This window comes from Artemia franciscana, unplaced genomic scaffold, assembly GCF_032884065.1.
Source record: "Artemia franciscana unplaced genomic scaffold, ASM3288406v1 PGA_scaffold_1180, whole genome shotgun sequence".
Classification (NCBI taxonomy): domain Eukaryota; kingdom Metazoa; phylum Arthropoda; class Branchiopoda; order Anostraca; family Artemiidae; genus Artemia; species Artemia franciscana.
In genome coordinates, this window is record NW_027062618.1 from 274,617 (window position 1) to 296,840 (window position 22,224).

At 36.2% G+C, this 22,224-nt stretch overlaps 1 protein-coding gene across 5 annotated transcripts in view; it reads right to left on the reverse strand.

Annotated features, from left to right (window-relative positions):
- Nucleotides 1-16,019: 16,019 nt before the first annotated feature.
- The window catches only part of LOC136041233 (transient receptor potential-gamma protein-like), a 239,030-nt gene continuing 232,825 nt past the window's right edge, over nucleotides 16,020-22,224 (reverse strand). For all 5 annotated transcript variants that reach the window (XM_065725825.1, XM_065725827.1, XM_065725822.1 and 2 more), the window contains exons 18-19: nucleotides 20,978-21,158; nucleotides 16,020-16,937 (exon numbers count right to left, since the gene is read on the reverse strand). In XM_065725825.1, coding sequence (XP_065581897.1) covers nucleotides 16,354-16,937; nucleotides 20,978-21,158 — 765 coding nt within the window. In that variant the 3' untranslated portion in view covers nucleotides 16,020-16,353. The remainder of the gene's footprint in view (nucleotides 16,938-20,977; nucleotides 21,159-22,224) is intronic.

Consider the following 22,224-nt stretch of genomic DNA (forward strand, 5'->3'; position numbering starts at 1 on the left):
TATTTATAATATATATATATATATATATATATATATATATATATATATATATATATATATATATATATATATATATATATACAACTATATTTATGTAAAAGTACACGTGTGTGTATGAATCTGTTACTCGCTCTCTCCTTCACTTAGTTTGCCTACTCACTCTCTTTCATTTTTTGGTTGTCTCAAAAAAGCTAGCAGAGACTAATTTTCCTGACCTATTATTAAATATAATGTACATACACTTTGCTATTAGGAGAAAGATGCTTAAGTGACATTGTTGTACACACTGTACTTCAAAATACTTTTCCTATCCAAAACTAATTTTGTCTTACTGTGCCGTTGCAACGATTTGAATATAGGCGTAGCCAAAATTTCGAGGGATAGATTAATAAAGACCTTTTCTTGAGCAACCAACTTTAATGAGCGACCTTGCTTGCACGTTACATGATCATACGGTTTTTCTCTAACAATATTAGCTAACAAATTTCTTACGAAGGAGGAAGTAGAATTGTTAGCTAACAAAACTGTGTGAAATAATAATCAGAAACGAAATAATTGCGCAGAAAAAAAGGGAAGCTTGGTAGTCTTTTAATGGAAGTCTCAAGGATTGTTCCTTGATCTAAGTGGACGTCAAGGAACCCAAAATACTACTACTACTACTACTACTACTACTACTACTACTACTACTACTACTACCACTACTACTACTACTACTACTACTACTACTACTACTACTACTACTACTACTACTACTACTACTACTACTACTACTACTACTACTACTACTACTATCACTACTGCTAATAACAACTCACCGCAGTACCAAGCCACCTGAGGCCAACACACCTACGCACGCTCCTCCTCCATCTACATCCATTCAAAGCCTCCCTCTTAAAACCCTATCAGGAAGTTCTCATTTCCTTTAAATCTTACTTTCTGACATCCTCCCACCCCAGACGAGGACAACCTGCTTTCTGTTTAGCCGGTAGTCTCTCTTCCTTGATCTGCAGCTGGTACCCTAGCCATCTCAGCCTCTCTTTTATTATAGCCCTAGAAAGCGGGATTTAACCATACTTTTCGTACAGCCTACTGTTTGAAATACGGTCAGTCAGCCTGGTACCCAGGACAATCCGTAGCCAATTTCTCTGGAAAACATCTAGTGAATCTTTATTCGCTTTTCGGAGCGCCCATGCTTCAGAGCCATATTTGGCCACTGTCATCACTGTGCCTTCCAATATTCTAATTTTGGTTTCCAGACTAATCTTTCAATTCTATCAAACTTTTTTTAACAGTGAAAAAAAAACCTGAGCCTTGGCTATTGTACTTGTAACATCTTCACTGCTCCCACCATCCTTACTAATAATTAAATAAAAAAAAGTTTTTTTTAAACTGAAAGTAATGAGCAACGTTAAAAATTAAAACGAACAGAAATTATTCTATATATGAAAAGGACTGTCCCATCCTCAACGCCCCGCTCTTTACGCTAAAGTTTTTATTATTTCAAAAAGTAGAGTTGTGACGAAGAGTCAAACTAGTTAAAGGGTGTGAAGAATAACAGAGCTTCAGGATTATGTGAATTATCAGTAGAGCTCCTCAAGAACACAGGGCCAGCTTTGCTGTTCTGGCTCCTGGCGCTATTCTCTCTAGTAAAGCCAACATAATGGGTTTCAGAGGGCTGGCGTGCGGTCATCGTTGTACATCTGTGAAAAAGGAAGGGAAGCAAGAGTATATGCTCAAACTACAGAAGATTCCTCTTCCCGTGAACTCTTTGCAGTCACTCTGCTTGATCGCTGCAGGAATTTTATGCAAAGGAAGTGGTGAATCCAACAGGCTGGGTATAGAGGTATAGTGTTGAATAGATTTTATACTGTGGAAATTGGTTGGAAAGACAAAAGAATTCTGTAAAAAAGCTTGTATAGCCTTTGCGGACTTTACGGCTGCCGGACTTTACGGCTTTTCTCTATGGCTTATAGTTTGCTCCCTTGGACTCCAAGCCAAATATTGTATACTCCTTGAAAAGCCATACGAGGAAACGGAGAGCTACATCCAAGTGAACTGGAAGTGGAGCACGTCAATTACCATCAAAACTGGTGTGTGACAAGGGTTTACTGTCGCCCCAGAATTGTTTAGTTGTGCCATAAGCCATGTCATGACTCAAAAAACCGTTCAATTCGTCTTCGGCCTCTAATTCAGATATCGAGTCCTGACCGAGTTTGAGTTCGCAGGCGACCTTGCGCTCGCTATTGACTTCATGCAACATCTAATAGTTGCTCTGATTGTCCTACAGGAAGAAGCTACAAAATTCGGCTTAAAGTAGATTGGCGAAAAACAAAAATAATTGCAGCCGGGCGGTTAGCCCCAGTTAGGCTCTCAGAACTCATTAAGGATTTTGGATTTCACGTTGTTACTAACTTCATCCATCTCGGCTCCGTGATTTCGAATGATGGCTCCGTGGACGCGGAACTGGGCAGCCGAATCATGAAAAGCTCTTCTGTAGTTGGAAGACAATGCCATATTTCTAGGCACCCGAAGAGGCGCATATATGAGTCATCCGTGGGCTCAGTTCTTCTCTACGCGGCTGACACATGGACCCTCAAATCCACTATCTGTAGCACGATAGATGATGGCTAGGCAAAGCAACTTCGTCCAATGGAGGGGCTCCGATAGGACGATTTTGTGAATAATTAAAGGCTCTTTGCCTTTACTGTCCAAGTTTCATTCTCAACCAAATTACCAAGCGCACTCTCAGATAGTTTGGGCATCTCCCTAGGATACCATCAACAGCCCGTGCTGGATATACATGCGACTCCACATTCATTGGTTGGTTACACCCCAGGGGTACACCTTGGACAAGGTAGGAAGACAGCCTTCAGAAGTTCCTCAACATGGCCGACGTTGTTACTGTCGAGGTCACCCTCATAGCAGCAGATTGGTTCACTCGGAGGAGCAGTTGCTATGCTATCTACACCACATATCATGTGGCAGGAGCCTTAAGTCAAATCAATTTAAAAAAAGAGCCTTAAAAATGAGAATTCTGTAAAATCACTGACAATGACTTGCTTGAGTTTTTAAAGGATTAAAATTCTATCCTAAAAGTTATCGATACCTTGGCCGATGAAAAATTATTTAGAACCTTATAAATTAGTCTTTTAATTTTTATGTTCTCAAGGATGTTCCAATTCATCACTGACAATGACTTGCTTGAGTTTTTAAAGGATTAAAATTCTATCCTAAAAGTTATCGATACCTTGGCCGATGAAAAATTATTTAGAACCTTATAAATTAGTCTTTTAATTTTTATGTTCTCAAGGATGTTCCAATTCATAAGAGAATATTCTGTTTACAAAAAATTGAGCAAAAAAAATTGGGTTTTAATTTCAACAAAGCAGTGAACAAAAAATAAAAACAAAACAACACTTATTAAAAAAGAATATTCCGAATATTTTGGCCCCACGTCCGGGAGCCTTTTTCAACGGAAAAAAACGACGAAAAAAACGACAACTAAACACACGAAACTAAAAAAAATAGGAACAAGTCGCATTATAAACAAACTTCCAGCACTGATGTTACAACATAAGAATAAAACCAAAGCGAACGTCTATAGTGAAACCATGGATCACTCTCCTCTAAACCTTCAGTGTATAAACGGGAATCTATTAAAAGCGAAGACTATATTTACTTTAACAAACAAAAAAAGGTCACCAAATCCCAGGTCCATCGCCCCTAACTAAATCTCACAGGTTAATAAAAAATTCATGAATTAAATGTTAAGTGAATTAATCTGTTTGCTAGTTTAGCTGCAGTCTGTTGGCTTTTCCAGTTTTGAACTCATTCTGACTTTTGTTCGCTAGGTTAACGATTTCACCTGCTCCTTGCTTAAATTATTATAAATTGAGTTTATCCTAAAATCTCCTTTATCTCTATTAATACTAATACCCCCATAGAGGATATTTTTTATTTCTATAATTTCTCTGAAACTTTGCAAAAGTCCTACAGACGTATCCACAATTTTTGTCTGATCAAATAAACTATGGTGATGAGGAAAGTCAAAAATGTGTTTTGCAACAGCTAATTCAAACGTTTCTTGTTATTATGTTTTAGCGAGCAATCTATAGCATTTTTCTGTTGTTGTAGCCTATTTTCTAAATTCTGCTGCGTTCTTCTTACATGTTTACTACAAGAGCATGGAATTTTGTATATTCCCCTTTGTATCTTTACTGGAACCTTGTCTTTTCCATTATTTAGCAACAAATTCTGTTTACATTCGTCGATTTTGTATTTCATTGAAGCGCTAGTTTTTCAGGATTTTACAAACATTAGGAAATATGAGCTAGTTTTATAAATACTTGAGTTGGTTTTTAGCTATTTTTGAGCTAGTTTTAGAGGTACATGTTGCATAAACTGTGAAAGAATTTGTGTTCATTTTAAGCTTCATTTTCGCTCAATAACTATTTCAAAAAACTTTGTTTTGAAGATTTATTTTTATCTGAATTTAAGGCATTAGTCTGTATCTCGTTTTAAAAGAATTTATTCAACAAGATTTCGACCCTGTTCGGTCGTAAGAAAACAGATTGACATTTGAAATGTTATGGTTTTGCTTCTCAAATTACAGTTATTCACAAAGAGGGGAGGGGGGTTTCTGGTCCCAGACCTCACAAAGAATTGTTTTCTTTTTTTCAACATAGCATTTGCTATGTGTAGAACTTTTAGAAAGGTGTCCCTAACGCGAAAAAAAATTACAGTTTGGTATTAGTGAACGTCGTAAAGGGAATTTACGACGTAATGGAATTTACGTCGTAAAGGGAATTTACGAATTTACATCGTAAGGGAATTTGTTTTCCAAATGTTATTCCACTGGATCTTCTTTACTTATTTCATTTGGAATAGTCGCTTGGTACTTACGCGTTGTAGAAATCACACTTTGTTCTTGATCTGTAATGAAACCGGTTTTCTGTGTCCACTCGGAGATAATCGGGTTAGCCTGAGCAAGATAAAGTACTATGCAGGTACATCTCAATTAAACATTCAATATACAGATTAGGCCAGGTTAGAGGTGTATACAGGTGATTAGGCCAGATTAGGCATTTAGCATGATGCGTTCTGGGCGACTTGCTTTCCATAATTGTCTGTTGTATTTTCCATAATTTTGTTACTAAAGTATTCTATATTCATCACAATTCGGTGTATTTAATTAGGATTAACTTAACTTAACTTCTTTGGTGCGGTTACTATAACGCGTAAGTACCAGCAACTTTCTTGAGATTTACTAAAAAAAAAAATTCCCAAAAATTTAGGCTTTTAAGGTTAGAGGAGGGGAAAAGGACGGTAGCCAAATTCCTATTTCTGGGGATTCTTGTTTGTACCGAAGATTGTGCCAACCGTTTGGGGCTACACCGAAAGCAGGTCGTCCTCGTCTGGGGTGGGAGGATGTCATAAAATAAGGATTTAAAGGAAATGGGAACTTCCTGGGAGGGTGTAAAGAAAGAGGCCTTGAATAGATTAGGTTGGAAGAGGAGCTTGCGTAGCTGTGTTGGCCTCGGGCGGCTTGGTGCTGCATTGAGTTATTAGTAGTAGTAGTAGTTGTTTGTTTTACGTTTTACGTCAATACTCAATTCCGTTTTTACTCATTTCGAGGTTTATTTATATATTTATATTGCTGCCTGTTATGTGAATAATGACTAAGATTTTTTTTTTCGTTGTGGGCTTCATTTATTCTTTAATTTATGTCTACGGTTTTACATTTAATATGGCTCTTTACTTTTCTTTGAAAAATTTCTTTTTTGGAAAGTATTCTTAGTTAATATCTGTTCGTTTTTGATATGCGAAGTTTTCTTATTGGTTAACATAATGAATATTTCTCCCGTTTTTTACTCCTCCGGCGTAAGAATTGAAATATCTGATTCTAATTGATTAGTTCTAATTAGTATAATTCAATTTATTTTAACAATCGCTTCGGCATTACCTAAAAGCTTGAACCGATTGCTATTAATTGTTCCTGGGATATTCCAGATACGCCCTTCTGACAACCGAAATGCACGCAGTATCTTTTGATTGATTGATTTGATTGATTTTTGACGAAAAGGATGATGCTTCAAAAGCTGTTAATATTTTTCAGATATTCTTTACCCTGTGTTTGAGAAAAATTGCCCATTGAATAAAATTAACTGCAAGAAAGCTAAACCGAGAAAGCCGTGGATAAATGATGAAATTTTAAGTTTAATGAGACAAAGAAATAAGTTGTATTGCCAGTATCTTGATAATCCATCTGAAATGATTTGAAATGAGTTTAAAGAGTTGAGAAATTATGTAAATAATTCAAAAAGAAATGCAAAGAATAAGTATTATTTAAACCGTTTGAAGATTAAGGAAGGTAATATAAAAGATACTTGGGGAATTGTCCGTGAAGTGATAGGATGTGAAAAAAAAGATATATGTATAACCAATTTAAAAACTAGTAATAGAATTATTCATGATAAATTGGAAATAACAAATTACATGGGTGATTATTTTTCGAAAATTGGTAGTGTTATACAGAATGAAGTGTCTAGAGGTGGTTGTGCCGTCAACATTAACGCAGATCCTTCAAGCATGCAGAATGGGTTGGAATTTGTACCATGTAATGTAGAAGAAGTTGAAAAAATTGTTTGTAGCCTTAAATCAAATTCTTCTGGTGTAGATGGATTGAATCTAAAGGCTTTTAATTATGTGTCGGTGTATCTTTTACCGGTACTGGTTCATTTAATTAATCTCTCAATGGTTAAAGGGCATTTCCCGTCGGAACTGAAACGATCTAAAATCATACCTTTACTTAAAGGTGGGGACCCCTCAGATCCCTGTAATTGGCGACCAATTTCCATTTTACCTTTATTTAGTTAAATTTATGAAAAAGTTATTTATAAACGATTGTATGATTTTTTGGATTCAAAGAAAATTTTGTATAATGGACAGTTTGATTTCAGAAGTAAACATTCCACTAGTCATGCAGTACACCCTCTTTTAAGTTTTGTTGATAATGCGCTTGAAAATGATATGGTTCCTTTAACTGTTTTTGTAGATTTCCGTAAGGCTTTTGACACTGTTGATTTCAATACTCTTCTTAGTAGACTAAGTGGGCTTGGGTTAGGTAGTACTTGTGTAAAGTGGTTTTCATCGTATTTGCATGGCAGGACTATCAAAGTTGCTTTATCAGGTATATCAAGCAGAGAGTTCGGTGTTAAGTGTGGAGTGCCTCAAGGTTCCGTGCTGGGACTTCTACTTTATCTTATTTATGTTAATTCGTTTGCTTCACATGTTGGAATTGAAGCGCTGACCTCTTTCGCGGACGACACTGCAATAACAGTAATTGGTAGTTTTTTGGTGTAGGTTGCACATAAGGCTAATTTGGCACTTGAACGTTTGCGCAGTTTTACAGTAGGTAGTTCCCTAGCAGTTAATGCATCTAAAACAAATTACATTATATTTAGTAGAACAGGTAGGTTACTTAATGATAATAATAATATTTTTTTTGACATTTACCCATTGAACAAGTTTTTGAAATTAGGTATTTGGGGTTTTATTTAGATAAGAATATTAGTTGGAAAAAGCATTGTAGCGTTATTGGTGCTAAAATGGCTAGGGGTCTAGGAATTTTGAGACGTGTAAAAAAAACTTTTCCGTTCACGATTTTAAAAATCATTTATTTTTCCCTTGTTCATCCTTATATAGATTATGGTTGTGTTCATTGGGCTAGCAATTTCTTCTCTAATTATAAAAGGATCCAGATTTTGCAAAATAAAAGCATTCGATTGATTGCGGACATAAAAGAGCAGGTTGAATCTAAAACTACTGCTAGCTTTTCCCGGTGTAATGTTTTAAATGTTGGTCAGATTCGTGACTACCAGGCATCAATTTTTGTGTTCCAGAGCATGAAACATATATGCCCTGAGTATTTTCATGATTATTTTTCCATGAATCAGGAGTACCATAATTATGATACAAGAAATTCACAACTTTTAAGCCATGAACAAAGAAAAACAGTTTGATCATCATATGTGGTTCGTAATCTGGGGCCTTCTGTTTGGAATAGTTTGCCGGCTGGCATCAGGGAGTCTGTCACTTTATATGGGTTTAAAAATAAATTGAAAACATTTTATTTAAGTAATAGATTTTGAAGGGCAGGAGGTTTTTGATGTCTTTTTTTTGCAGTTTATTGATGTGGGGTGGGCTGAATACCGGTAAATGATATTTAATATGATTATTTTGTTACATTTTGTCCATGTGTATGTGTTGTTATTTTTTATATATAAGATAGGCTAGGTGGTTAATCATGAGATGTTATGTTTAGATATTTATTTATAAGATGTAAATCATAATATGAAATTGCAGCACAAGTCCTTAGGACTTTCTTTTTGCTGATTGTTGTCATTTTTATTTATGTTTGTATTGTGGATAAAATAAAACTTACCTACCTACCTACCTATTGAGCTAAACATCCTTCTCAGGATTTCCTGCAATTTTACATTAATACCCTCAGCCTTTTCTGACACAATCGGGATTAAACATTCCCCTTCTTTTCCAATGATAAATGCTGTGTGTAAACAATGGGCACATTGTATAATTTACTAATTTTTCTCCAGGCGCTGTGGGTAGCATTCCGTTTCCAGAGGCATAGTCGTTAGACCTATTGACTAATTTAAATAAAGTGGCTATTTAATAATTTTGACCTGTGTTCATCTGCTATAAAATGGAGAAAGGGGCCCTTTGCCTTCAAGCACCATTTTACGTCCCCTAAAAGTTTCAACTTAATACCCTCAGCCGTTCTAGAGATGCTGCTGATACGTCCTTTTACATTCAGCATGCTTATAGTATGTTTTGGTTGTGTTCAACATCACCTATCAACACATTTCCTGGAAGTAGTCACAAATAGATGAAGTGGCAGTTGCAAGGAGTCATAATTGCAACTTGTTGCCGTCGGAAGTAGTTACAGTCACAGTCACAACCAGTCGCATTTGCATCCGCAGTAGTATTAGTAGTAGTGGATCTGAAAGTTTCAAGATATTGCAGATACGCCTTGGTGATAGTTTGGATGCTGATAAATTCTTTGATATAGCTCAACATACCCTTAAATGTTTCCCGGAATTTCACCTAAATACTCTTAGCCTTTTCGGATACACCCAGGATCAAACATTCCCTCCCTTCCCAACTATAAATCCTGCATTGAAAACCGGACAAATTACATAATTTACATTCCTTGCCCCGGGGCTGTGGGGCCAAGACATCTCCAAAGACATAACTATTAGACATTGTTAACATTTTGAATAAAATGGCTTTAATGATTTCATTAGTGTTAATGATGGCATCTAAAAGAGGAAAAAGGGGTAGGGGTTGTGAGCTAGTCACCCTCTGTTCATTTTTCAACATCCCTCTCAATATGCCTTTACAGTTTCAGTCAATACCTTTAGCCATTCCTTAGATATTACTGTTGTTTCCTTTATACAACCCTCCTATATATATATATATATATATATATATATATATATATATATATAGCAGGTATTAATTTTGTTTGACAGCTAAGAAATTTTAATCAGATATCATTTCGGAGAGGGCAGCAAAAATGAAAAGGGAGAGGGACTGCTTGTTCTCTAACCACTTTTTAGTATCCCATCCTGAAAATGTAAACTTAACACCCTCAGTTGTTCTTTAAATATTGCAGATACACCTTTTTGGATAAACTGGATGCACATAGTATCTTTTTGATTAATTTTGCCATGCCCCTCAACATTCCCCAAAGTTTCACTTTAATACCCTTAGCCCTTCAGGACACACCTAGAATCAAACATTCCCCTTCTTCCTAAGGATAAATCCTGTATATAGAAAAAGGTATATTGCATAATTTACAACACTTATCCTGGGGGCTGTGGAAGCCATTGCATTATTAGAGGCATAGCTGCTAGACTTCTAGACTATTTATAACAAAATTGCTTTCTCAACATATTGATCAGTGATGAGGGAAGAGAGCATCTTCCCTCCAATAGCTCCTTAACATCCCCCTCTACATCCCCTGAGTGTTTCAACATAATACCCTCAGCTGTTCCTTAGATATTGCTGATCCGCCCTTTTGACAACCAGCATACATATGGTGTCTTTTATTGTGTTCTCCATCCATCTCAAAAGCTGTGGGGTTATGTCTTACCCGTAAGCATAACTATTTGACTCTTTGACTGTTTTAAACAAGACGGCTGTTTCAAAATTTGAATCGAATGCTTTTGGGAATAGGGCTACCGAAAAGAGCATGGAAGGGGCTGACAGCCAATCAACGACTTTTCAACAGCTCCCAGCAGCATGCCTCGTAAGTTTCAACTTAATACCCTCAGCCATTCTTAAAATATTGCAGATCCACCTTTTTGATAAACTGGATGCATGTATTGTATTGTTTTATTTTAACATATCCCTCAACATCCTCCAATGGTGCAGCTTAAAACCCTTATCTTTTCCGGATAAACCTAGAATCAAATATTTCCCTTTTCCCACTAATAAATTCTACCTGTAAACAACGGGAAAATTGCATAATTCTCGATCCTTGCCGTGTGGTTTTGGGGTGTTGGCATCCCTGGAGGCATAGCGATCAGACCTTATGACTAGTTTGAAAAGATTGCTGTTTAAAAATTCAAACAGTGTTGAGTGAAAAGTTTTAAGTGAGAGAGGCACTTAAAAAGAGAAGAAAGGATGGGAGTTGCCCTCCAATCTCTCTTCAACATCTCCTCAACATAACTTGAAAGTTTCAACTTAATATCCTCAGCCGCTGCTTAGATATGGCTGATATCACCTTTTCACTACCAGCAAGCACATAACGTATTTTGATTGTGTTTTGCATCCCTCTCAATATTTCCATAAAGTTTCACTTTAATATGATAAGCCTTTTTTGGAGACCCAGGATCAAAATTGCTTTCTTTTTCAATAAGAAACCTAATATGTTAAAAATGGACAACTTGCTTAACTTACAGCCCTTGCCCCGAGTGCTGTGGGGATGTCAGCTCCAGAGACGGCTCTTGGGGAGGGTTTAGAAACCATTCAATTGGCAGTTTAATCTTTTTCAAGAGAAAAACAGAAGTAATATTAAAAAAAAACTTACAATTTTTCCATATGGAAGAACGGTGATGCATGGGAAACTAGCACATGGGTAATTAAAATCAAAGAAAAAGTTAAGGCTATTTGCAAAATCGGGATTAAACATTCCCCTGTTTTCCAATGATAAATCCTGTGTGTAAATATTAAGCAAATTGCATAATTTACGAGCTTTCCTCCAGGGGTTGTGGAGAGAATTTCGTTCCCAGAGGCATAGTTATTAGACATATGGACTAATTTGAACAAAGCGGCTATTTAACGGTTTTGACCAGTGTTAAGCTGGTATAAAATGGACAAGGAGGCCCTTTGCCCTCCAAAGGCCGTTTAACATCCCTTGAAAGTTTCAACTTAATGCCCTCGGCCGCTCTTGAGATGCTGCTGATGCGTCTTTTTACATTCAAAATGCAACCAGTGTGTAAACGGTTTTAGTGTGTTTGGCATCCATCTAAAAAGCTTTAGGGACTATATCATACTCATAAGCACAACTATTTGATTTTTAGATTGTTTTAAACAAGATGGCTGTTTTAAAATTTTGATTGAATGGTTTTGGAAATAGGGCCACCAAAAATGATATTGGAGGGGCTGGGAGCACTTCAACCACTCTTCAACATCTCCTGCCAACATGTGCTGTAAGTTTCAACTTAATACCCTCAGCATTTCATAAAATATTGCAGTTCATCCTTTCTGATAAACTGGATACACGTATTGCATTTGCTTTATTTTATACACACCCCTCAACTTCCTCCAATGTTTCAGCTTAATACCTTTAGCCTTTTCGGAAACACCCAGAATCAAATACTCTCCTTTTCCAACTAATAAATCCTACCTGTAAACGATGGGGAAATTGCCTAATTCACAATCCTTGCCGCTGGGCTTTGGGGGGTTTGCATCCCTGGAGGCGTAGCTGTCAGAACTTTTGACTAGTTTAAAAAATTACTATTCGAAGTTTTTAAATAGTATTAAGCAGAGAAGCATTTAAAAAGGGCAAGGAAGGGTGGAGTGCTGCTCTCCAATCTCTCTTCGACATCCCCTCAACATAACTTGAAGGTTTCTACTTAATACCCTCAGCTGTTTCTTAGATATTACTGACATAATCTTTTCCCTACCAGCAAGCACATAATGTGTTTTTATTCTGTTCGGTATTTCTCTCATTATTTCCTTTAGGTTTCACCTTAATATGCTAAGCATTTTTTTGGAGACCCAGGATCAAACATGCCTTCTTCTCCAATAAGAAACCTAATATGTCAACAATGGACAATTTGCATAACTTACAGCCCTTGCCCCGGGTGCTTTGTGGGTGTCAGTTCCAGGTGTGGTTTTTAGGGAGGGATAGAAGGGGCGATCGCCCCGGGCACATAAATTTAAGGGCGCAAAATTTCAAGTAGATAACCTAACGGTTGTAACGGTTGTAAGTTTGCAGTAAGTATAAGCAAACTGAATCTGAAATTTAGATTTTCCCACATCTTCATCATCATTCCTTGAAAAGTAAGTAGACCGATTTTAACTAATTCTAACTATTTTTTGTAATTCTTTGTTTAAATTTTGCTAATAAATGAAAACTTTGTTAAAATTTGGCCTGAAAAGTTTTGGAAGACAAAATGACTATTTCAAAATTTTGAACAGAAACATTTTGATTGTGGAAAAAAAGAGCGTTGGGGGGGGGGCCTGGATACCCCTCGATTCCTTTTGACTCTTAAAAACGGAACTAGAATTTTAAATTTCCAATCGAATTAGCCCCCTTCGACCCATGTACCACCACTCAAAGTCCGATCCATACTCATGTGACTTCTTCCAGAATCTGATGAACTAGGTCTCGATATGCTGTTCTGTAAAGTGCAGTTTGGGATAGTTGGGCAATGGGTTGTCGGTCAAAGTTTTCAATCCACCTTTTGCGAGGTCTTCCCCGTGATCGAAGTCCTTCAAATATACAAAGCGCGATCTTGGTCAGGCGTTTGGGATTCTTTCGTTTAATGTGGCCAAACCAGTGCAGCTAAATAAGGTACAACTAAATAATTAACAAAATAACGTGTGGCTGGAACGGGGGGATCAGAGAAAACATTGAACGCTATTGCTTTTAACAGGTATTTTACCTGAACGCTATTTTAACAGGGGAAAAGATCTTCTTAATGACTCAGTTTGAGAGTTAATGGAGTCCCTTTTTTAGGTGATTAAATAAAAAAAATAAGTTTTTTCAACTGAAAGTAAGGAGTGACATCAAAACTTAAAACGCACAGAAATTACTTCGTATATGAAAGAGGCTGCTTCCTCATCAACGCCCCGCTCTTTACGCTAAAGTTTGACTCTTTCTCTCAATTCTTCTTTCTAAAACAGTAAAAAACTTTAGCGTAAAGAGCGGGGCGTTGATGAGGAACTTTTGTATTCTCATGTTTTTATTACATATATGAGGGGATTCACCCCATCGTCAGTACCACGCTCTTTACACTAAAGCTTAAATTTTATCCCAATTCATTAAGAATGACCCCCTGAATCACAAAAGCCGTAGAATAAGTAGTTGAAATTACCGAAAATACTTTACCGTAAAGAGCGAGGTAATAGAAGGAGGTGAGCCCCTCATATGGGTAATAATTTCTGTTTGTTTTAAGTTATATTGCTGTTCCTTACTTCCAGCTGAAAAAGCTTTTTCACTTTTATTTTTTAATTGTTTTTTTTTAAATAATGCTAGTAAATCCTGCTCTCCCTTCATGGAAAAAGCAAACCAAAAAAATCCTCCTGAAAACGCCTGTATACTTCCCAATAACCATTACTATATGTAAGCACAGGTCAAAGTTTGTAACTTGTTGCCCCTCCCACGGGGACTGTGGAGGAGTAAGTCGTCCCCAAAGACATAGTTATAAGGTTTTTCGACTACGCTGAATAAAATGGCTATCTCAGAATTTTGATCCGGTGACTTTGGGAAAATATTTAGCGTGGGAGGGGGCCTAGGTACCCTCCAATTTTTTTGGTCACTTAAAAAGTGCACTAGAACTTTTTATTTCCGTTAGAATGAGCCCTCTTGCAACATTCTAGGACAACTGGGTCGATATGATCACCCCTGGGGAAAAAAAAACAAAAAAAAACAAAAAAACAAAAAAACAAATAAACACGCATCCGTGATCTGCCTTCTGGCAAAAAATGCAAAATTCCACATTTTTGTAGATAGGAGCTCGAAACTTCTACAGTAGGGTTCTCTGATACGCTGAATCTGATGGTGTGATTTTCGTTAAGATTCTATGACTTTCAGGGGGCGTTTCCCCCTATTTTCTAAAATAACGCAAATTTTCTCAGGCTCGTAACTTTTGATGGGTAAGACTAAACTTGATGAAACTTATATATTTAAAACCAGCATTAAAATGCGATTCTTTTGATGTAGCTATTGGTATCAAAATTCCATTTTTTAGGGTTTTGGTTACTATTGAGCCGGGTCGCTCCTTACTACAGTTCGTTACCACGAACTGTTTGATTTCCAGCTTCAGTCAAAGGAAGACATGAGAGAAAGGGCGCTTATAAGTAAAGTGCTTCAAGAAGAAATAGTCCTTGGAGCATTAAAAATCGGTCCGAACTCCCAAATTGCCATAAAGGCTGATATTATTTCCAAAATTTTCGATTCTATTTGTGAAGTGTCTCAGCACGAACCAGTGGGCCTTAGAGGCTTTGTTATTTTTTTTCACCTCAAAAGTGTTACTAAGTCTGAAAAAAGTGACGAATTAGTGAAAATAATTTATGATGACTATAACGTGTCTTCTTTTGAAGTACTAGAAACAGTTCCATGGTCTTTCTTGGTACCCCAGTTTCTCAGAAGTTTGATTGGAGCTTTAAATCCAATGGTAATTAGTGAAGATTATATATTGAGTGTCAGAAAGCTTTTTTAGGAACTTTTGAATAAGATTATCTTCAGGATTTGTACCGAAAATACATCTTAGTATGAGCATCTAGTAAAATTGCTTACGTGATTTAGATAGATTATTAAGTTTTGGGAAAGTCTCCTAGTCAATTCTTATAAATAATCCTCTACGTTTCTACTCATAAAATTTAAATTAAATGTGTTAGTCCTAATTAGTCCTAAAAAGTCCTAATTGTCTTATAAAGCGGGCAGTATCGTAGCCATACGGGGCTCAAATTCCGTAAGTGTGTAGTAGAGAGTCATTGCCCCCCCCCCTCTCTGAAATGTTTTTTCGTATCGTAAAAAGGCAACAAAAATGAATTTAAACAATTTTGTTATATATTACAATTTTGTTAAACAATTTTAAACATTTTTGATGCATTTTTTACAGTTTTTTTGGAAACCCTCCCCCGCCAAAAAAAACTGAATATATTCTTGTTCCAGGAATATTGTAGGTCCTTGTTTGACTGATTCTATGTCAAACAGCAATCTGTGCAAAAAGATTTAGTTCGGCAACCTCAACATGCCATAAAAATTACAACTTGTACGCTTAGCCGTTCCTGAGATATGGCTGGTATACCCATTTGACAGCCTAGATGCCCATTGTGTCCTTTGATGTAGTTCAGCATCCTCCTTAATATTCCTTGAAAATTTCAACTTGATACCATTAGCCGTTTCTGAGATATTTCAGATGCGCCCTATTGACAGCTTGAATGCGCACAATGTCTTTGCCTTAGTTCAACATGCCCCTCAACATTCTCATGAACTTTCAACTTGAAAACCTTAGCCGTTCCAGGAGGAGTTCAGGGACCTCCTTTGACAACGTGGATATGACAACTATTGATTTTTTCAACACCACTCTCCCCAAAGGGTCTCGAAACGTTTCAACTTCATATCCTTAGCCGTTTAAGCGATATTGCAGGTAAGCGCTTTTGACAAAATGGATGCACATAATGTCTTTTGCTCTTTTCTTAGGCTGCACTATTACACTGCCTATGACACAGCCCATTAAAATAGACACAAAAGTTCAAAATAAATGTGAACAGTCAGCAAAACATAGGTGCTGATTTATTTCAATTTTATTATTTAAATATTTAACGAATAGAATTCGTTACACCAAAACGAACCCCTTATATAAATAAAGAGCATAACAGATCAATACAAGGTTCAACAGAGCAAAATATTCTAACAAAACGGAATAAGTCATGATTAACAAATAATATCTAATATTTCGGGCTACACAACCTATATCACAAGTGTCCAAAATTTTGTGCTTCAAACCGTGTTGAATGCAAGCCTATGACGCCCTCAATCAGCTATTATGCATACGCACTGTACATAGAACAGTGTGGTGTATAGCGCCTTCTTTAAAACCAACCCCTAGGGCAGCTTCGTATAGGCTGAACACCGGGTAAATTTGGAATACCATCTTCATTTGAACGAATAACATAATTTTGATGCATTTTATTATCAACATCAATTTCAATTTTGTCTTCACTACTTTTGCAGTTGTCACTTGAATAATCAGTACTATCAGTTCTCATTTTGTCCGGGTCACCTGGGAGAGAAACACAAACGTATCTTGCTTTGGCATATTCTTCCCGTTTCTTCTTCCCAGAAGAAGTAGGACTTGGGGAAATTTCACTTTTAGTCTCTAGCCTATCGAGTAAATTCTTACTACTTGCTTTTTTAGCTGCCTCCACTAAGGCTCCCCAGTTATTTTTTGTCGTTTTCACAGGACGAACAAGCGACGTCAGTCGTCCAAAAGTACTATTTTTAGAACGTAAACTTCCAGATACACTTTGCGATTCAAGGGTACTCTCCATGCTAAGATGACTTAAGAAAGTGTGGTTTGTCTGAATTTCACTCATGTGGTCGGATTCAAAAGTCCCAAGGTTAAAGCCCTTCATTAAACGTCGTTCTTTGTGACGGTTCTTTCGGCCTCCTGGTCCTAGAAAATAATACCTATTACTCCAGACATTTAAAAAGAGGATATATTTAGTAAATAAAATTTAAACACGCTAATGGAGTTATCTGTGAGGAATTTTCTGAAAACTATGAGATACTAACTATTCGGACATATTTAAAAATGGTTGGTATAAAAAATATATTAAAATTAATTTTCTATAAACAATATATATTATTATTTTTCCTCTCTTTTCATTGCATCAATCAAAATCTATGTGAATTTCACAGCACATACTAAGACTCTTAAACATTGGTTATAAAAAATTTAGAAAACATATGCTTGATCTTCCACAGGAATTGCCTAATTTTAGGTACTCGTTCGACAAGGCTGTATATCAAGTATCAATCTGCGCAAAAACTATGGCTCGAAGGCAGTATTTAGGGCTATTTTAACTGATCAAAAATATTGGAGGGCAGCTAGCCCCCTCCAAAGCCCCTTTGTCCCCTAAGCGACCTGAACAAAATTTTGACATAGCCATTTTGTTCAGCAAAGTCGGAAGATTTAATAACTATGTCTTTGAGGATGACTTGACCCCAAAAGTCCAAGGGGAAGGGCTCAAGCTCTGAGCTTTGCCCATTGTCTACATATAGTGTTGGTTATTAGAAAGTATGCAAAAAAAATCGGGTGGGGGGAGGAGGGGATATTTCTAGAGGGGGGCTACTTTAGGGTATCCTTACTTTGGGGATTCTTTCGCGGGGAGGGGAATTATCCATGGAGGGAAAGCCGGGTTTCTCGGTATCATTTAAAAACGATCAGAAATTATATAACTAAACAAGTTTTTTCAACTGAAAGTAAGGAGCAACATTAAAACTTAAAGAAATAGAGATTATTATGTATATGAGGGGGGATTGCCACCTCCTCAATACCTCACTCTTTACGCTAAAGTTTTTTTTTGGAACGAAAAGTCAAACTTTAGCGTAACGAGCTAGGTATTTTGGATGGGGCAATCCCCCCTCATATACATAATAATCTCTATTTCTTTAAGTTCTAATGCTGCTCCTTACTTTCAGTTGAAACCATTTTTTTTTAAATTTAATTCCGGCATTGGAGCCACATAAAATATGTTTTACAAAAACAAATATTGAAACATTTAGAGGAGCATAAATAATTACCCGTTCCCAAACTCTTGCTCTTTGCTCTAGTTCAAATATTCTTTCCATTTAAGAGAGGTCCAACAGTCAGAGTCAAAATGCACTTTTGAGAGGGGGACTTAAAAGAAATTGGGCTGTAACTAAATATTTCCGAGAAGATTGCTAAATTTATGATTTGACAACCTTATCTCTAAAAAAAAAAGCATAAGATAAGCATAAAACCATAAGACCATAAGACCATCGGCACAGCAGGTGTTATGGCCTAGCTGATCTTATATAAAAAATTCCCATGTAAGAACGCTGGGTAAAGTAATATTTTTATTTCTTAGAAGAAAGAGACTGAATTACTTAGAAAAAAGAGGGCTGAAATTTTTTAATGTATCTAAATATTTCCGATAAGATTGCTAAATTTATGTTTTGACAACCTTACCTCTAAAAGAAAAGCATAAGATAGGCATAAAACCATAAGATCATAAGACCATCGGCACAACAGGTGTTATGGCCTAGCTGATCTTATATAAGAATTCCCATGTAAGAACGCTGGGTAAAGTAATATTATTATTTCTTAGAAGAAAGAGACTGAACTACTTAGAAAAAAGAGGACTGAAATTTTTTGATGTATCTAAATATTTTCGATAAGATTGCTAAATTTATGTTTGGACACCCTTATCTCTAAAAAAAGGCATAAGATAAGCATAAGACTATAAGACCATCGGCACAGTAGGTATTATGGTCTAGTTGATTTTATATAAAAATTCCCATGTAAGAACGATGGGTAAATTAATGTTTTTGTTTCTCATGAAAGAAGGTGCTTAACATAAGAACCACTTCTCCCAAATCTGTTCCTGAAGGGATTAAATCACCTCTTAATTTGGATGCAAAGGAAGTCTCATGGAAAGCTTTAAAATTCGGGTCCATAGCTGCATTTTTGAGACTTTAGCCCCACCCCCCTAAGCAAAAACCAGTAACCTATCCCTAATTTCTAGGAAGCACCTATGCAATTTGACCAAATAAATGAGCAGCTATTTTACAATCGATCCTTGTTAGACATTTTACGACTAGTCGATTCAATACGATGGTCTGTCTTAATGGCTTTTCCGGCCTTTCCGTCAAATCTGGCTTTTTACGTATGTAAAATTCAGACTTACAAAAATTATTAAGTAGAATGTATAAACAAGCAGAGTAACTTTTTTTTTCAAATAGTGATGTTTTCTTTTTCCTTTTCTTTAAAAAAATTCAGATTTTTGTGTGCATATATTGATATTAAAATTTCTATTGTTCTAGTTTTGTTAGACATGGGTTCCTCTTTCTCTTGTATACGAGGTTGGCCTAGGGGTTTACGCTACAGTTGTAGCTCACCACAGATGCCAATTATACTCTACTTTAATCAGAAGCTAAACTTCAGTGCATAAAATGAATGTTTTGGGGATAGACAAGATTCTCATTTTGGTCTAATTTCCGTTTGTTTTCATTTGCTTCTTGCATTCATCAAAAACATACCTGTTTTATTATTGTTTTATTTCCTTCCGTTTATATTGTTGAGGGTTCCCTAAATATCAGCGGAACTACCACCTCCAACCCTTAAACCCCCTGGTTTTTCCGGTAAAGCTTAAATTTTCAATTTTGGATTAATACCTGGATATATATATATATATATATATATATATATATATATATATATATATATATATATATATATATATATATATATATATATATAATGAAAATCATCCCATCAAAATGTTGTTCTTGGAGGTGAGGGAGGTCTGAAATACCAAAAATAATTTTCCAAGATACGACGCCTAGATTTTTCAAGTGGGTGAATTATAGGAAAATTTTGGCCCATGGGGTATGCCCCCTTCCAATTCCGTGCAGGTGAGCATATGAATGTGGTAATTTATTTCACAAGTTTGAAATTTAGTTCTAAAAATTCACTCTTTGAAACTTCAGATTCAGGCACCCACTCCTACTTCCACATGAAAACCGACCGACATCCCCACCCCACCCAATAGGCGTACAACTCTACAAAACCGTATAGTTGTTATCGACTCTGTATATGCTTCCTATACAATTATAGCCAATCGATTCGGAGAAAGGAGCGACATCAACTAACTGTCAAATTAAGCCGACAGTTTTTCGTCCATTTGTTTTGGTTTTAAGTATTTTGGATCTTTTCCAATACCAAATGCCAAAATGTTTATTAAAATGTTGTATTCTCGTTACACTAAAGCAGTCGTACAGAACAATATTGGAATTCGCATTATGCTGAGTTGGTTATTCAATGCATAAGTAACACATTATATTTTGCAAATTTGTTTCACGCCAGATTCGAATATTTAGTAGGCTCAAATTAAACGACATGCCTGTATACAATTTGAAACACAGATCAGGCCGCATGCCAATTCAGAGCTGATTAAGGCCTTACCAACCAATTTCGTTTCAATTTTATATAGCACAAGTTTGACGTTAAAATCAACAAAACACACATAAAATTCGTAAATATTGGCTTTTCCATCAACAGGTGTGACTATGATATGCCTTAAGCATCGGCATCCCATAGTCTATGAGTCGATCTCGCGAAGTGATCTCTTGAGAGCTGGTACCAGATCTTAATATAAATTCTATTTTAAAGATCTTTGTACTGACGCAACAGCAGTGGTGACTTCTAATTCTGTAAATGTTTAAAGTTTGCAATAAAAAGCTAATATGTTTTTTACTCTCATTTGGTGACTTTTCCTTGCTTTTCATTTTTAGTTGATGACACCAGTTAGATATTTCTGGTTTATTTTGTTCCCATTTTTTCACAGGGATAAATTTTGTTTCCAGTATTATAAGTTTTTTTAGTATTTATGTTTTTTTCCATTAGCGAATTCTTTTCGAACTGGAACAAAACCTTAACATAAATAAAATTTTTAAGAATTATTGTTTTACCTTGATGTCCTGATGCTACAGAGGTATTGACTCCGGATCCCCTCAGAATCTCCAATAACTCACAACGAAACGCTGATATGTCTTGCTTTATTTCGTTGACATCATCTTCTGTAACTCCTTGATTTTCTGATTTTCTTTGTTCATCAGTAATGTATCTTCGTACTAGATTCCGCATTATTGACTGACAACAAGAAATCAATTCATAAATGCTAGCTCCCTCAACAAGAACAAAATACGCATATAAGAAATTTAAAAAAATGTGAATTCCATTTCTAAAGCGTAAATCTAAATTCTAACTAAATTTGCTAAAAATCGGAAAGCAATTTTAGGCAAGATTTTTTCGTTTTTATGAATTTTCGTAACTTAATAATTTTGGAAGGAAAAGTGTGAGAGAAAGAGGAAGATAGAGAGGAGATGTTGGGGTGGGGGGTTTGAAAGACTTTTTTTTAAACTTTTCTAAGACAGTCAAAATACACATTTTCAGTTTGAAAATTATTTGATGATGCGTTCCTTTTTCATCCCGGTTCGACGTACCGAAACTACAGAGTCCTTAGATCAGAGCTGAGTTCGAGCGAAACTAAAGCGTAATAACTGATCCGAGGTCCTTACTTATTACACCGACATCGAGCACCAATGGTCTAAACTGAAAGTCCTGACAAAGGAGGCTGATGAACAAGTGCTTGGCCTTGGACACACCAAGAGGAAACAAAGACTCTGGAATCTGGACACCATAATAGAGCTATGAACGAACCCTTCTCAGCAGCCCAAAAGAGCCCCGCGTAGAAAAAGCGCTAATAAGCTGGTTAAACAGTCTACTCGTAGTATCAGAGAGAAATACTGGTCCCAATATGGCTTCTAACATGCAGCAAACGGAAGAATGGTATAGCGAAAGGAAAATTTTCAAGCTATTTAGGGAAGCGACAAGTACGTTGAAGAAGAGGTAGAACAATTAGTTTTATTTTAAAAATTAACATTGTTGCCAAATTTGAATTTTACATTCAGCATTTACTTAAGAATTCAAAAAAAAGGAAAATATATAATAATGTAATTAATGACTGACTTTCCTGGTTATTATACAGCTCAACAAAACTCGGAACAAAACTCTTCCGATATCTTTCATGTTTAGCGGGATGGGAGTCAGTTTGAAATTTTTTTCGGATTTTATAGGGGACAGTCTGTTGCGGGCGGAAGATAAGGTTAGGGATGATGGAACGTAATCGGGAAACAGACAGGCTCTTGGTTCCGAG